The sequence below is a fragment of the Rhinopithecus roxellana genome, chromosome 1 (assembly GCF_007565055.1).
Source record: "Rhinopithecus roxellana isolate Shanxi Qingling chromosome 1, ASM756505v1, whole genome shotgun sequence".
Classification (NCBI taxonomy): Eukaryota; Metazoa; Chordata; class Mammalia; order Primates; family Cercopithecidae; genus Rhinopithecus; species Rhinopithecus roxellana.
In genome coordinates, this window is record NC_044549.1 from 79,203,538 (window position 1) to 79,219,577 (window position 16,040).

Below are 16,040 nucleotides of genomic sequence, written 5' to 3' on the forward strand. Positions count from 1 at the left end.
GCTTAGAATCTTTCAAAGTTTCCCTTCTCACTTGCCCTCTCTCTTTTAATTGCAGGAGCTCAAACTCTGGATGGGGATCAGACACCATACTATGTTCTTCATTCTACTAAGCTCCTTTCTCAATAAAATCACAAAATATCCTCTCCTTGTTCTAAGATTTGCAAACAAAAGTATGGTGCAGAACTAGGGTACACAGAAAGTATCATTAAGCAGAGGGAAAATATCTGACTTTCAAAGAATTTATTATTTTACCTTCAATATCATTTTTTCTAGCTCAAACATGCAAATATGATAAACAGTACATGTTGGGGTGAGGGCAGGGGATGATTTTCCCTCAGTAATGTTTCCTTTCATGTGCCCAGTTAATAACGTAACACGCTGGACTTTTCTCCATTCTTGTACTCACTTGCTGCAGGAGAAGGGAGTGACCTACCTGACTGGTAAATTTGGGAAAAATTAACCAGATATGCTCAGCCCAGCTTCTCTCTTTTCTTTCTTGGAAGTGAGCTTCTTACAGGGACCTGGGTTTTCCTTTACTCTTCTGGGTGGATAAATTTGCTTAATTTTAGGGTTCTGTAATATGAAACCCATTTGTTCACAGATATAAGCTATATCTTCCAATCTAGCCTATATCAATAATTAAGCTTATGCTTTGGTTACCATACATTTATACTTTTCCCTGTTTCTCAGTTGGTAAGAATTCAGGCAGGGAAATGAGTACTTTGTACTGGGATCCTTAAAGTCCCCAGTACTGTAAACAAAACTGTTTTAGGTGGATACACAGAAAAGCACTATTAATATGCTTAACATTATTACTAGAATTTAAGTTCCATCAAGGCAGATTTCTTTGTGTGTCTATTTTGTTCTCATTGCTTTATATCTACACTACCTAGGAGAGGGCCCGGCACACACACTTGTTTAAAAAGAATAAACAATGGGAAAATAGATTTCTACTCTCAGGTCCTAATCAAAAACATTATTGGGCTTTGGCTTACAAACTAAGATTCATTCATTCAGACATCATTTATTTCGATGTCTACTATGTGGGAAGCGGAACACAAACTATATTGAATAAAATGGTGAACAAGATAAGTACAATTTTTGTCTTGTTAAGAAATGCTTAAAGTTTTAAAAACATTAAATAAAAATTTTATAAAAGCATTATTAAATGAAATTTTACACTTCCATATTTGATCACTATAAAACACATTTTAAAAGTTCCAAAAGATGAATATTACCAGTTCCTTTCCACGGCATCCCTTGAAAAACTCAGGATCAGAAACTGGATCAGTGAGATATGATTGAAGAAGATTCAGCCGAAGACCCGTGGGAGGTTCATTAGTCATTTTTACTCCATTCTGTAGAATTGTTACTGGGAACTAAGACAAAATAAATGGAGAGCATTATACAAGATAGCAAGTGGAGGCTCTAAAAGTGCATATACAAGTGGATTAAAAAACAGGCATAATGGAGGACTCCAGAAATATTTTAAAAACTTCTTAAGGTTAAGTACCTAAGGCTTGATTAAGATATGCAGACAGCTGGCCAGGCATGGTGGTGCATGCCTGAAATTCCAGCACTTTGGGAGGCTGAGGCGGGTGGATCACCTACGGTCAGGAGTTCTAGACCAGGCTGGCCGACATGATAAAACCCCGTTTCTACTTAAAAATACAAAAATTAGCCGAGCATGGTGGCATGCGTTATTAGTGGCATGAGCTACTACATGGTGGCATAATTCCAGCTACTAGGGAGGCTAAGGCAGGAGAATCGCTTGAACCTGGGAGGTGAAGGTTGCGGTGAGCCGAGATTGCGCCACTGCACTCCAGCCTGGGAGACAGAGTGAGACTCTGTCTCAAAACAAACAAAACAAACAAGATATACAGATAGCTAAGTAAACGTACTAAACGCTACAAGGAAATAAACATACTTTTGGAGATGGATAGCTTGTCAGCCAAAGCCTAAAGGATGAGTTACAGGTTTCAGAGGTAAAATCTTCACATATTTTTTCCAACATGGGCATCCAGGAGACTGCAAGGTGGCAGTTCTGTAGGCACACCCAAGTTCCTTCTTCTATTGCTGCTTTAATCATTTTTGCTGCAATTGGTCCTTGTCCCTGTCCCAGTGAAATAGCTTGAAACTTATTTCCAGACATAGATTTATCATTTGCAAATTTCAGCAGGCCTATGAGAGGCACAAAAAAATGGTCACACTACTTACTCTAAAATTATAAAAAAGTGCCTTATGTATAGCTGTTTTATCATGAAAAATTCTAGTTACATTTCTCTGTAAATATCGGATTTACTAACTGATTTATAATCATATAAGAAATGAGTATTGAACAAGATGTTTTATTTATAATTTCTTTAAAGTTTACAGTATATGCACTTACTGGCCATAGGATCTGCTCCTGGAGATAGAACAAAAATTAAGGGAATGGTGCAATTTGAATCCAAGTAACTCTTTGTCAAATCAAATGGTGGAGGTTCTACAAACTTTTTCCCTAGTTTGTCAGTTACATAGTTTGTTATAGCTGGGGTTATCTGTTGAAGAGAAAAGATATGATCTTTAGAGCAACTTTTATTTCACATAACAGATTTGATTATTACTGAAAAATAGCAAAGAATACAATTTGAGTCTAATGGTCAAAAAAAGCATGTAGCATCACAGACAAAGCACTAATTTCTCTAATAAATAAAAACTATATACATTTATAGGAGAAGACTAATTATCCAAAAGAAAAATGGGCAAAGGAGATGAACTGCTTAGAGAAAATGAAGTACAAATTGATCCTAAACATATGAGGGATGCTCAATGTCACTCATTATAGCAGAGATTGCATATTGTCCCACTTATTTGTCTCTGTTTGGTATTAGAACCCCAAGTTTTCCTGGCATTTCTTGCAGGTAATGTGGCCATGTGACTAAGTTTTGGCCAGAGAGAAAGAAGTAGAAATTATGTATGGATCTTCCAGATTATATTTTAAGGAAGCTATTTGCCTTCAACATTTTCTTCTCTTTTCAACAGTGTTCACAAGCCAGCTTCCATTTTGCTGATGAGGACCACACTGTAAGCATGAAAGAACCTGAGTTTCTGGGTGATCTCAGGAGCCGAGCTTCCCTGTCAGCCCTTAATCATTTGCCTCTGAGCTGTTAGGAGACAGAGAAATTAACTTCTATTTGATTTAAGCCACTGTACTTTAGGTCCCTTTGTTACAGCAGCTTCATTTATACTCGAATACTTATAATAATAAGAAGAAAAATACAAATTATAACTATACTTAGATACCATTTTTAACCTATTGAATTGTTATATAAATGAGTCAAAGATGGCCTGTGAGACCACGATATCCTGATATTTGGTCAAATAGCAGTCTACATGTTGCTGTGAAGGTATTTTTGGATGAGATTAATATTCAAATTAGTAGATTTGGAGCAAAGCAGATTGCCCTCCATAATGTGGTGGGCCTCATACAATCAGTTGAAAGCCTTAAGAAAGATAAAAGCCTGATTTCTCCTGAGAAAGAGGACCTTTTGCCAGCAAACTGCCTTTGGACTCGAGTTACAACATCAACTCCTCGAGTTTCCAGACTGCCAGCTTACTGTGCAAATTCACCAGCTTCCACAATCACACCAGCCAATTCCTTTCAGAAAATCAATCAATCAATCAATCAGTCAATCAATTCCCCTCCCCTTTTGTTTTATTTCTCTGGAGAACAGAGGGAAAGAAGTAGAAGACCTGAATAATATAGGTGTTAATTACATTTAGCTTAACTCAATTCAATTCAACTTAATTCACAGACATTTGTTGAGCTTCTACCATCTGTCAGACATTGCTCTAAATCCTGGTGATATAGAGCAAAATAATATATGAGTCTTGACCTCAAGAAGCTCATAGTCTAGTGGAAGGTCCTAAAAAATAAGCAGACAATTATTGTACATTCTAATGGGGTAAGTGCTATGGTATATAAGCACAGGCTTCCAAACATGGTAGATGAAGCAAAAACCCTACATGTGGTATTGAAACAATATCTCTACTGCCCATCAGGGAGCCATTCTGTAAAGTGAAAATAGGCAGCTGTTCCTAAATACAAAGCTATTAAGTCTTCACCATGAACAAGGGAGGCTACTGGTGATAATGAATAAAGCATTGTTTAGGGGTTCCAGGGACTTAAAGGGACTCTAGTGAGAGGAGAACAAACATACACAGACACATATGCACACACAACTAACTATCTGGGAAGAATGAGGTGAGTATTAATGTACAAAGGTCTTTGGGAGTCAGGGTAAGGGGTAAAACATTTATGTAGGCCTCTGTTTAAATCTACTCAGAGACAGAGCATTAGATAATGTTCCTTGTGAGACTTTACTAAAACTGTAAAATGTTTTTTTTGTTTTTTGTTTTTTTTTAAAAAGAAGGAAGAAACGAAGGGACTATTGCAATCACTTTCAACACCTTCATATTTTTCATGGTGTAGGTGAAATGATTTACTGGTAAAGATTCTTTCCTCAAACAAACCTTCGTTAGACAGGCTTCTCTGAGCCCTTTTTTCTATGAGGCCTGTCTTCAAGAGCCCAGTTGTAGCAAGAATTCTGCTAGCCAGTTTAGTGAGAGTCCCCCACCCTCTCCATCTGATCATCCTCCGTATCTGATCAAATTCCTCATACCGTGCCATCACGTAGGTGGTGTCTCATCACTCTGGCCTGCTTTCAGCACGAATTCTGTTAGGTCAGTGTAGCAAGAATTCCCCCTACCCTTGATGTCTCTTCTTAGTAATTTCCCCCAACCCTGCTCCTTGACTATAAATCCCCAACTGTCTCTGCTGTATTTGGAACTAAGCCTGAGCTCTCTTTCCTACTGTGATAATCTTGAACAAAGTCTTCCTTACTGCTTTAACATTTGTCATGAACAATTTTTTTTAACATTACTCAAAGTTTAAACTAGATGTATGAACATGGTTTTTTGTTTTTTATTACAAAATTATCCTTTTGTAATACTATGATCACCTTTCTTAAATTTGTGAAAATTGGTATCAACCTACTTATCTTACCTTTAGAAAGATTTCTGTGCATGTTTGAACTAATAAAATTGTGACATGTACAAAATTTTCTGCCATCTTCTACTTTTAGCTATGATGTGGTTATAGGGATTGGATTTACCCTACCACCACAAACAACTTAAAAAACAGGCACAATTAATGAAACAACCATTTTTGCATGGGGGCAATAGGTGGTGTACGACTGTGATCACTGAGAAAAAGAAAACAAAGTGAACGCTATCCTCTCAACTTTCTTCTTGGAGATATGCTAGACTGTGGAACAGGGAGAGTGACTAAGGCAGAGCAATGCAGTGATGCTGAGTTGGGAAAACAAGAAAAAGACTACAAAGGGGCCAAGGCTGCTGAAATTGCAGAGTTCTAATTAGGATAGAACTGTCGCCGGGCGCGGTGGCTCAAGCCTGTAATCCCAGCACTTTGGGAGGCCGAGACGGGCGGATCACGAGGATAGGAGATCAAGACCATCCTGGCTAACATGGTGAAACCCCGTCTGTACTAAAAAAAAAATACAAAACACTAGCCGGGCGAGGTGGCGGGCGCCTGTAGTCCCAGTCACTCGGGAGGTTGAGGCAGGAGAATGGCGTAAAACCCAGGAGGCGGAGCTTGCAGTGAGCTGAGGTCCCACTGCACTCCAGCCTGGGCGACAGAGCGAGACTCTGTCTCAAAAAAAAAAAAAAAAAGAACTGTTCAGGAAGAGTTCAGAAATCTACTCACAGTACCTCTGAATCCTTGCTGAACACTATGGTGTGTATGCGTGAGACCAAGCAAAGAGTCTGAGGAGCTGTAACCAGGAGATCTGGGGAGCTACCACTCTTCATGAAGGTTGTGACTCATTCAGGTTCCCAAAAGCCATAGAGAGTCCTTAGTGATCGCCTGAAGCATTCAGTAAAGGCCCCAGACAGGTGGCACTTTGATAGAGCTAAATTAATGCATTGAATAAAGGCTATTCTAGACCAGTCCTAACAAATCTTAAACAATATTTGAAAGGAACAATTCAAACTTCAGTAATTTAACTACATAACCACAGAGGTTGACAAACTTTCTATAGAAGGCCAGATAGGAAATATTTTAGGTTTTGTGGGACATATACAGGTTCTGTTGCATGATTTTTTAATTATTTTTTATGAGACAGAGTCTCTCTCTGTCACCCAGGCTGGAGTGCAATGGTTTGATCTCGTATCACTGCAACCTCTACCTCCCAGGTTCAAGAGATTCTCTTGCCTCAGCCTCCCCAGCTCAAACTGCTGACCTTGCGATCTACCCGCCTCAGCCTCCCAAAGTGCTGGGATTACAGGCATGAGCCACCATGCCTGGACGCATGTTCTTTTTAAGGCAACATTTTTTTTTTTTTTTTTTTTGAGACGGAGTCTTGCTCTGTCGCCCAGGCTATAGTGCAGTGGTGTGATCTCTGCTCACTGCAACCTCCGCCTTCCCAGTTCAAGTGATTCTCCTTCCTCAGCCTCCTGAGTAGTGGGACTACCGGCATGCACCACTATGCCTGGCTAATTTTTGTATTTTTGGTAGTGACAGGGTTTCACCATCTTGGCCAGACTGGTCTTGAACTCCTGACCTCAAGTGATCTGTCCTCCTCAGCCTCCCAAAGTGCTGGGATTACAGGCATGAGCCACGGTGCCCAGCCAAAACTACTCTTTAAAAATATAAAAAACATTCTCAGTTTATGGGCCAGGCCAGAGAGGTCATGGGGCTGGATTTGGCCCACAGGTGTTTGTTGACCCCTGATCTAGCAGGACAGAACTCAACAATCTTTATGGGAAAATGAAATTAACTCATCAACAATGTGATATTCACAATGTCCAATATCCAATCAAACATTATTAGACATGCCAAGAAGCAGGAAAACATGTATAACTAAAAGTAAAATCAGTCAATAGAAACAGATCCAGAAATGATGGAATTATTAGTCAGTAATTTAAAAACAGTTCTTATAACTGTGTTCAACTATTTAAAAGAAAATATTAGCAGATTAAAAAGAGAAATAGGATACAGAAAAACCAAACAAATTTTTTAGAGATGAAATATACAATTACTAAAATTTAAAAATTAATTGAATGGGATTTGTAGCAGATTAGACAATACAAAAGGAGAAATCAACAAATGTAAAGACAGCAACAGAAACTACCCAAACTGATGCAAGGAGATCCCAAGGCTTGAAAAATAATTAACAAAGTATCAGTTACATTATATTACATTACATGGCATCATATTAAGCAATCTAATGTATATGCAGTTGAAATCCTGGGTGGGGTGAAATAATATTTGAAGAAATAATAACCAAAAATATTCCCAAATTGAGGAAAACAGTAAGCCCACAGATCCAAATCCAAGGAGCTCAATGAACTGTAAGCTGGATAATCAATCTGAGAGTTAAAGAATCAAATAACAGTAACTTTAAGCCTAGTACTTCATAAATGGCAAATTATCTGGGTTCCAAATAGAACACATTGGTCTTTTACCTTATCAGGTCTTAAACACCGAAGAATTATTATTTTCTGTAGTTCCTTTAAGTTATCCATTGGTGCTGGAAATTTAGCATTATGTGGCTCTTTACTGTCATAGATTTTCCGCCATTCATATATATGTTCACAAAAATGTTGCCTAATAGAAAAAAGCTTAAGAATTATTCTTTTTATTGGGAAAAACTTAAAAGAGATTGTTGAACAAGGAATAGAAACCAGACAGCTATAGGACCATTTAAAAATCACTAGATTGAAGAACAAGTTTACCTATTGCCATTCAGTGATAAATCATCAAATTTAAACAGTTACCTGAGCCCTCTGAAGGCAGGAAATTCACTTGCACGACAAATTTCCTCCCAGCTTTTGTCCTGTAGCCAAGTTGGATCAGGATTTTTCTCAGCACTTTTAAGACTTACTCCTCCAGTTAAAAGAAACATCAGTTCCTGGTATTCAATCTCTTTCCTTGCCCTGTATTCCCAAAATAAGGACTGTTATACAATTGTTGGTTTTAAAATTGAATATCAATTTCTGCTTTTATAATCTGGATAAAATAAAACTTAGACTGTACTTACCCACCTGCTGTAAACAACTAGAAAACTGGACAAAATTAATTAAACAACTGTTTTTTGAAATTGTACAATAGCCAGTGCAGGACTGTGGCCTCTGAGAGAAGAGAGATGAATAAGGTGACCCCTGTTCCTCAGCGGTGTGCCTAGAGGCACTTTCTAGACTACAGAGCAGGGAGGTGTAATCAGAATCAGAGCTTTGCAGTATTGCTGAATTGAGGAAACCAGCATTAAGTTCTCCTCAACAGTATCGCTGAGTTGAGGACATCAGCATTAGGGAAAGCTTAGGTGACTGGAGTTTGTGAGCAGAGGAGGAAGATGAATGGAAAAGGTGAATGAACGTCTTAAACATCTACAGAGGTGCTCTCTTGGTTCTACTGATAAATACAGCCAGGCATTGCTCATAGAATTCTTAGTCACACATTGTAAGAAGTGTGTTGTTAGGTGATTTTATCATTGTATGAACACCACAACGTGTACTTACACAAATCTAGATGGTGTATATGGTATAGCCTGTTGCTCCTAGGCTATAAATCTGTACAGCATGTTATGGTACTGAATACAGTACACAGCTGTAACATAATGGCATGTATTTGTGTATCTAAACATAGAAAAGAACAGTAAAAATATGGCATTATTATAATCTTATGGAACCACCATTGCATATGCACTTTGTTGCTGACTGAAATATTGTTATGTGGCACATGACTGTACTAAGGCATGCATCAGTAAGGTAAAATTCTAGGAAGCCAGCAAAAGAACATCTAACGGGTTGTAAACTAAATAGCTCCCAGAGATCACACAAGACTAGGAAATATAAGTTCTTGCCAACCAGAGTTGAGTCTTTGTTCAACACCAGAAGAATTCAGGTCTCCTTAGTAGTGAAGCTAACATAGCCTTAGAGTAAAGGTTACTCTAAAACTACTATAAGAAAGCTTAAACACAAGTCGTCTTTTTTTTTTTTTTTTAAGAGATGGGATCTTGCTCTGTCATCCAGCCTGGAAATGCAGTGGTACAATCATAGTTCATTGCAGCCTCAAACTTCTGAGCTTAAGCAATCCTCCTGGCTTAGCCTTCTGAGTAGCTGAGATTAGAGGTGTGGGCCACTGCACCTAGCATAAGTCTTGAAAAGATCAAACTAACCCAGTAGTAATTTAACTACCTAAAAAGTGAAGTCTAAAGCTCTTTAAAGGAATACAAAATTTCCAGCATTTACCAATATAAAATTCACAACATCCATAACCAGGAAAAAAATTGGTCTTAGATGTAGATGTAGAAGTGAAAGAGATAATTTAGCCAGTGAGAATGTTAAAATAGTTATTATAAACAGGCCGAAGGAGTTAAAGCAAAGCATGAACATAATAGAAGAAATAGGCAATATTAAACAGACCAAACACAACTCCTAAAAATAAAAATATATAATCTGTTATAGGAATAGAAAAAAAACCTAAAGATAAAAATATAACAATTGAGATATTTACTTATTTCTTTTCCAGATGTATAGATATTGAAAAGATTCATTACAAGTAGACCTACACTACAAGATATCTTACGGGAAGTTTCAGATAGTTGGAACTCTGGATCAACACCAAAGAATAAAGAACAACAGAAATGGTAACTTTGTGGGTAAACATAAAATATTTTTTTAAAAAATCATTAATATTTAAGTGTCTGTAAAAGATAATGTCAGGAATTTGGAAGTCATTACTCACATCCTCACAATAAGAGAAAAGCTGAACAAACTGAAAATCAGCAACTTTTCTTAGATGCATCAGAGAACTGAGGTCATACAGCTAACTCACTACCTCCTAACTGGGAAGAGACGGATAAATACAGAGAATCCTAAATTACTTGAGCAGAAGCTCAGGTTATTATCAATAATAACCTTGAATGTAAACAAATTAAATTCCCCAATTAAAATATATAAACTGGCTAAATGAATAAAGAATACCCAACTATATGCTGCCTACATGAAACTCACCTCACCTGAAAAGACAGAGACTGACAGTAACAAGATGAAAAGAGATATTCCACACCAATGAAAACCAAAAGGAAGCAGGAGTAGCTTTATTTACATCAGAAAAAACAGACTTTAAGTTAAAAAGTACAAAGAGACAAATAATAATATTATGTAATAATAAGGGGATCAATTCAGCAAGAGAATATAACAACTGTAAAAATACATGCACCTGGCCAGGCGCGGTGGCTCACGCTTGTAATCCCAGCACTTTAGGAGGCCGTGGGCAGGAGGACTGCTTGAGCCCAGGAGCTCCAGACCAGCCTGGGTCACATAGGGAGACCCTCTATTTTAATAATAACATTTTTTTAAAAGAGAAAACTTTTCAGCCAGGCACGGTGGCTCACAACTGTAATCCCAGCACTTTGGTGTGGGCAGCAAGCCACCCAGGTACCGAGGCAAGAGACCGAGGGCACGAGCTGTTCCAGTATAATAAAATATATAAAATAACAAGTTATACTAGATATAGATCATAGATATGATTATATATAAGTATCACTAATCATTAGTTTGTAGTAATTACTCTTTATTCCAATATTATAATAATTCTTGCTCTACAATCATAACCTAGGAAAAACCAGGCCATACAGAGATAGTAGCTGAAGGGATATGGTGGAAAGTGACCAGAAGACAAGAGTGTGAGCCTTCTGTTATGCCCAGACAGGGCCACCAGAGGGCTCCTTGGTCTAGCGGTAATGCCAGTGTCTGGGAAGACGCCCGTTACCAAGCAGACCGTGGTCTAGCAGTAGCATCAGTGCCAAGGAAAAGCACCGCTACTTAGCAAGGGGAGTTTAGAGAAAACTCTACTCCACCACCTCTTGTGGAGGGCCTGACATCAGTCACACCCGCCTGCAGTTGTCTGGAGGCCTAAACATCTCCCTGTGATGCTGTGCTTCAGCAGTCACACTCCTGGTCCACTTTCATGCTCCTGTACACCTGGCTCTGCCTTCTAGGTAGCAGTAGCAGAATTAGTGAAAGTATTAAAAGTCTCTGAAATGCAGAAATAATGGCATAGGCTGTCTCTCCTCTCTCTCTCTCTCTCTCTCTCTCTCTCTCTCTCTCTGTCTCTGTCTCTCTCTCTCTCTCTCTCTCTCCTCTCTCTCTGCCTTGGCTGCCAAACAGGGAAGGGGCCCTGTCCAGTGAACACATGACACATGTGATCTTACCTATCATTGGAGATGGCTCACACTCCTTACCCTGTCCCTTTGTCTTGTATCCAATAAATAAGAGCACAGCCTGGCATTTGGGGCCACTACCGGTCTCCATGTCTTGGTGGTCCCCTGGGCCCAGCTGTCTTTTATCTCTTTGTCTTGTGTCTTTATTTCTATGATCTCTCATCTCTGCACACGGGGAGAAAAACCCACAGACCCTGTAGGGCTGGTCCCTACACTTTGGGAGGCCAAGGTGGGCAGATCACCTGAGGTCGGGAGTTTGGGACCAGCCTGACCAACATGGAGAAACCCTGTTTCTACTAAAAATAGAAAATTAGCTGGGCATGGTGATGCATGCCTATAATCCCAGCTACTTGGGAGGCTGAGGCACTTGAACCTGGGAGGCAGAGGTGGTGGTGAACCAAGATTGTGCAATTGCACTCCAGCCTGGGCAAGAAGAGTGAAACTCTGTCTCAAACAACAACAACAACAACAACAACAAAAACGACAACAACAACAACAACAACAACACCAGAGCACCTAGATATATAAAGCAAATATTATTAGATCTAAAGGTAGAGGTAGACCCCAATACAATAAGCTGGAGACTTCAACACCCCACTCTTAGCATTGGACAGATCATCTAGGCAGAAAGTCAACAAAGAAACTGCAAATTTAAACTGTACCATAGACCAAAGAGACCTAAAAGACATTTACAGAACAATTCACAGTAGTTGCAGACTACACATTCTCTTCATCAGTACATAAAACATTCTCCAGGATTGGCCATACATTAGGACACAAAAAAGAAACCTTAAAAGATTGTTTTAATTGAAGTAATACCAAGTATCTTATCTGACCACAGTGGAATAAAAGTATACATCAGTAACAAGAGGAACACTCAGAACTACACAAATACATGAAAACTAAACAACATGCTCCTGAGCAACCAATTGATTAAAAAAAGAAATTAAGAGGAAAGTAAAACATATCTCACCCCTGTAATCCTAGCACTTTCGGAGAATGAGGCAGGCAGACTGCTTGAGCCCAGGGGTTCAAGACCAATCAGGGCAACATAGCAAAATCTTGTCTCTACAAAAAAAAAAAAAAAAAAAAAAAAAAAAAAAAAAAAAAAAAAACAGAAAAACTTAGCCAAGTGTGGTGGCATATGCCTGCAGTCCCAGCTACTCGGGAGGCTGATGTGGGAGGATTGCTTAAGCCCAGGAGGTTGAAACCCCAGTGAGCTGTGATCATGCCACTGCACTCCAGCCTGGGGAACAGAGTAACACCCTGTCTCAAAAAAAAAAAAAAAAAAAAAAATCCCTGAAGTAAATGAAAATAGAAACACAGCATACCAAAATGTATGGGACACAACAAAAGCCATGTTTAGAGCAAGTTTATAGTAAGTATAGCAAGAGGCAAGTTTATAGCAATAAATGCCTACATTAAAAAGTAGAAAGATTTCAAATCAATAAGCTAATGATGCACCTCAAGAAACTAGAAAAGAACAAACCAAACTCAAATTTAGAAAAAGGAAAAACATAAAAAGCAGAAATAAATGACATTGAGACTAAAAAAATAGAAAATATCAATGAAACAAAAAGTTAGATTTTCAAAAACATCAACAAAATTGACAAAGCATTAACTAGACTAAGAAAAAAAGAGAGAAGACCCAAAAAAGTAAACTCACAAACAAAAGGAGACATTACAGTTGATACTGCGGAAATACAAAATATCATCAGAGACTATGATAAACAATTATAAACTAATCAATTTGAAAACTTAGAGAAAATGAGTAAATTTGTTGATATTTACAATCTATCAAGATTGAACCAAGAAGAAATAGAAAACTTGAACAGATCAATAATGAGTAATGAGATTGAATCACAGTAATGAAAAGGAAATCAAGAAAGCAAAGTCCAGGACCAGATGTCTTCACTGCTGAATTCTACCAAACTTTTAAAGAACTAATATTCTTTAAAATTCTTCTCAAACTATTCCGAAAAATTGAAGGGGAGGGAATTCTTCCAAACCCATTTTACAAGGCCAGCATAACCCTGACACCAAAACCAGATAAAAACAACATAAAAAAACTACAGACCAATATCTCTGAACATAAATGCAAAAATCCTCAATAAAATATAGTAAACCAAATTCAACAGCACATCAAAAATATCATACACTATAATCAAGTGGATTTATCCTAGGGATGCAAGGATTATTCAACCTACACAAATAATGTGATGCATCACAACAGAATGAAGGACAAAACCAATATGATCATCTCAATAGATCCAGAAAAAGCATTTGATAAAATTCAATATCCCTCATGATAAAAACTCTCAATAAATTAGGCATAGAAGCAAGTACCTTAACACAATAAAGGCCATATAAGACAAACCCACAGCTACCATCATACTGAACTGGAACAGGACAAGGATACCCATTCTCATCACTCTTATTCAACATATTAATAGTATTGAAAGTCTTAGCCAGAGCAATTATGCAAGGGAAAAAAATGAAGGGCATTCAAATTAGAAAGGAGGAAGTCAAATTGTCCTTCTTTGCAGATGACATGATTTTATATATAGAAAAACATAGACTCTACCAAAAAACTCTAAAAACTAATAAATTCAGCAAAGTTGCAGGATACAAATACCAACATACAAAAATTGGTGGTGTTTTTATATGAAAACAATGAACTAGCTGGAAAAGAAATCAAGAAAGTAATTCCATCTGCGAAAATTGCAAAAAGTAAAATACCTAGGAATAAATTTAGCCAAGGAGGTGAAGGCTCTCTACAAGGAAAACTTAAAAAACACCAAAAAACAATGATGAAAGAAATTGAAGAAGACACCAAGAAATAGAATGACATCCCATCTTCATGGACTAGAAAAATTAATATTGTTAAAATGACCATACTACCCAAGGTGATCAAAAGATTCAATGCACTCTCTTTCAATATACCAATGATGTTCTTCACAGAAATAGAAAAAAAAAAAATCCTAAAATTTGCATTGAACCACAAAAGACCCCAAATAGCCAAAACAATACTAAGCAAAACGAACAAAGCTAGATGCGTCACAGTACCAGACTTCAAAATATACTACAAAGCTATATTAATGAAAACAGCATGGTACTGGCATATAATCAGACACATAGACCAGTGGAACAGAATAGAGAACCCAGAAATTAATCCATGTATCTACAGCCAACTGACTTTTGAGAAAGGTACCAAGAACACTGATTGGGGGAAGGACAGTCTCTTCAGTAAATGGTTCTGGGGAAAATTGGATATCTATACACAGAAGAACAAAACTAGACCATCTCCTCTTATTCTATACAAAAATCAACTCAAAATGGCTTAAAGACCTAAATGTAAAACCTGAAGCTATAAAATTACTAGAAGAAAACATGGGGAAATGCTTCAGGACATCAGTCCTGGAAAAGATTTTATGAATAAGATCTCAAAAGCACAGGAAACAAAAGAAAAATACAAATAAGTGGGATTATATCAAACTAAAAACTTCTGCACACCAAAAGACACAATCAATACAGTGAAAAGACAACCTATAGGATGGGAGAAAATATTTGCAAACTGGCCAGACACGGCAGCTTATACCTGTAATCCCAGCACTTTGGGAGGCTGAGACAGATGGATCACGAGGTTTGAAACCAGCCTGACCAACATGGTGAAACCCCGTCTCTACTAAAAACACACACAAAAAATTAGCCAGGCATGGTGGTGGATGCCTGTAATCCCAGCTACTGAGGAGGCTGAGGTAGGAGAATCACTTGAACCCAGGACGTAGAGGTTGCAGTGAGCTGAGATCGCGCCACTCTACTCCAGCCTGGGTGACAGACTGAGACTCCATCTCAAAAAAAAAAAAAATAAAATAAAATAAAAAGAGAAAACAAAAAGAAAAAGAAAATATCTGCAAACTATTCATCCATCAAGGAATTAATATACAGAATATGCAAGGAACTCAAACATCTCAACAGAAAAAAAAAAAAAATCTAATTTTTAAATGGGCAAATGAGGCTAGCATGGTGGTTCATGCCTGTAATCCCAGCACTCTGGGAGGCCAAGGCAGGTGGATCACGTTAGCCCAGGAGTGCATGACTGGGCAACATAGCAAAACACTCTCTCTACAAAAAGAAAAATACAAAAATTAGCCAAACATGGTAGCATGTGCCTGTGTCCCAGCTACTTTGGAGGCTGAGTTGGGAGGATCACCTGAGCCAGGCAGGTGGAGGTTACAGTGAGCCAGGAAAGTGCCACTGCACTCCAGCCTGGGTGACAAAGTGAGACTCTGTCTCAAAAGAAAAAAAAAAAAAAAATAGGCAAATGATCTGAACAGACATTTCTAAAAAAAAAAAAAAAAAAAAAAAAAAAAAAAAAAAAAAAAACCACACACACAAATGGCCAAAAACACATGAAAAAATGTTCAGAATCACTAATAATTAGGGAAATGCAAATCAAAACCACGATGAGATATCATCTCACCCCAGTTAGAATGGCTATCATCAAAAAGCCAAAAAATACAAATGCTGGTGAGGATGCAGAGAAAAGGGAACTCCTATGCACTATTGGTAGAAATGTAAACTAGTACAACCAGTATGGAGAACAGTACGGAGGTTCCTCAGAAAACTACAAATCAAACTACCGTATGATCCAGCGATCCCACGACCAAGCCTTTATCTAAAGGAAAGCAAATCATTATATTGAAGAGACATCTGCGCCCTGATTTTTTTTGGTAGCACTATTCACAATAA

The 16,040-nt window shown here is 37.9% G+C and overlaps 1 protein-coding gene across 1 annotated transcript in view; it reads right to left on the minus strand.

The window, feature by feature from the left end:
- The window catches only part of DNAH12 (dynein axonemal heavy chain 12), a 244,273-nt gene that overhangs the window by 32,330 nt on the left and 195,903 nt on the right, over positions 1-16,040 (minus strand). The window contains 5 exon segments of the mRNA XM_030926675.1: positions 1,239-1,379; positions 1,928-2,181; positions 2,390-2,540; positions 7,528-7,669; positions 7,840-7,998. Of these exon segments, the coding sequence (XP_030782535.1) occupies positions 1,239-1,379; positions 1,928-2,181; positions 2,390-2,540; positions 7,528-7,669; positions 7,840-7,998 (847 nt within the window).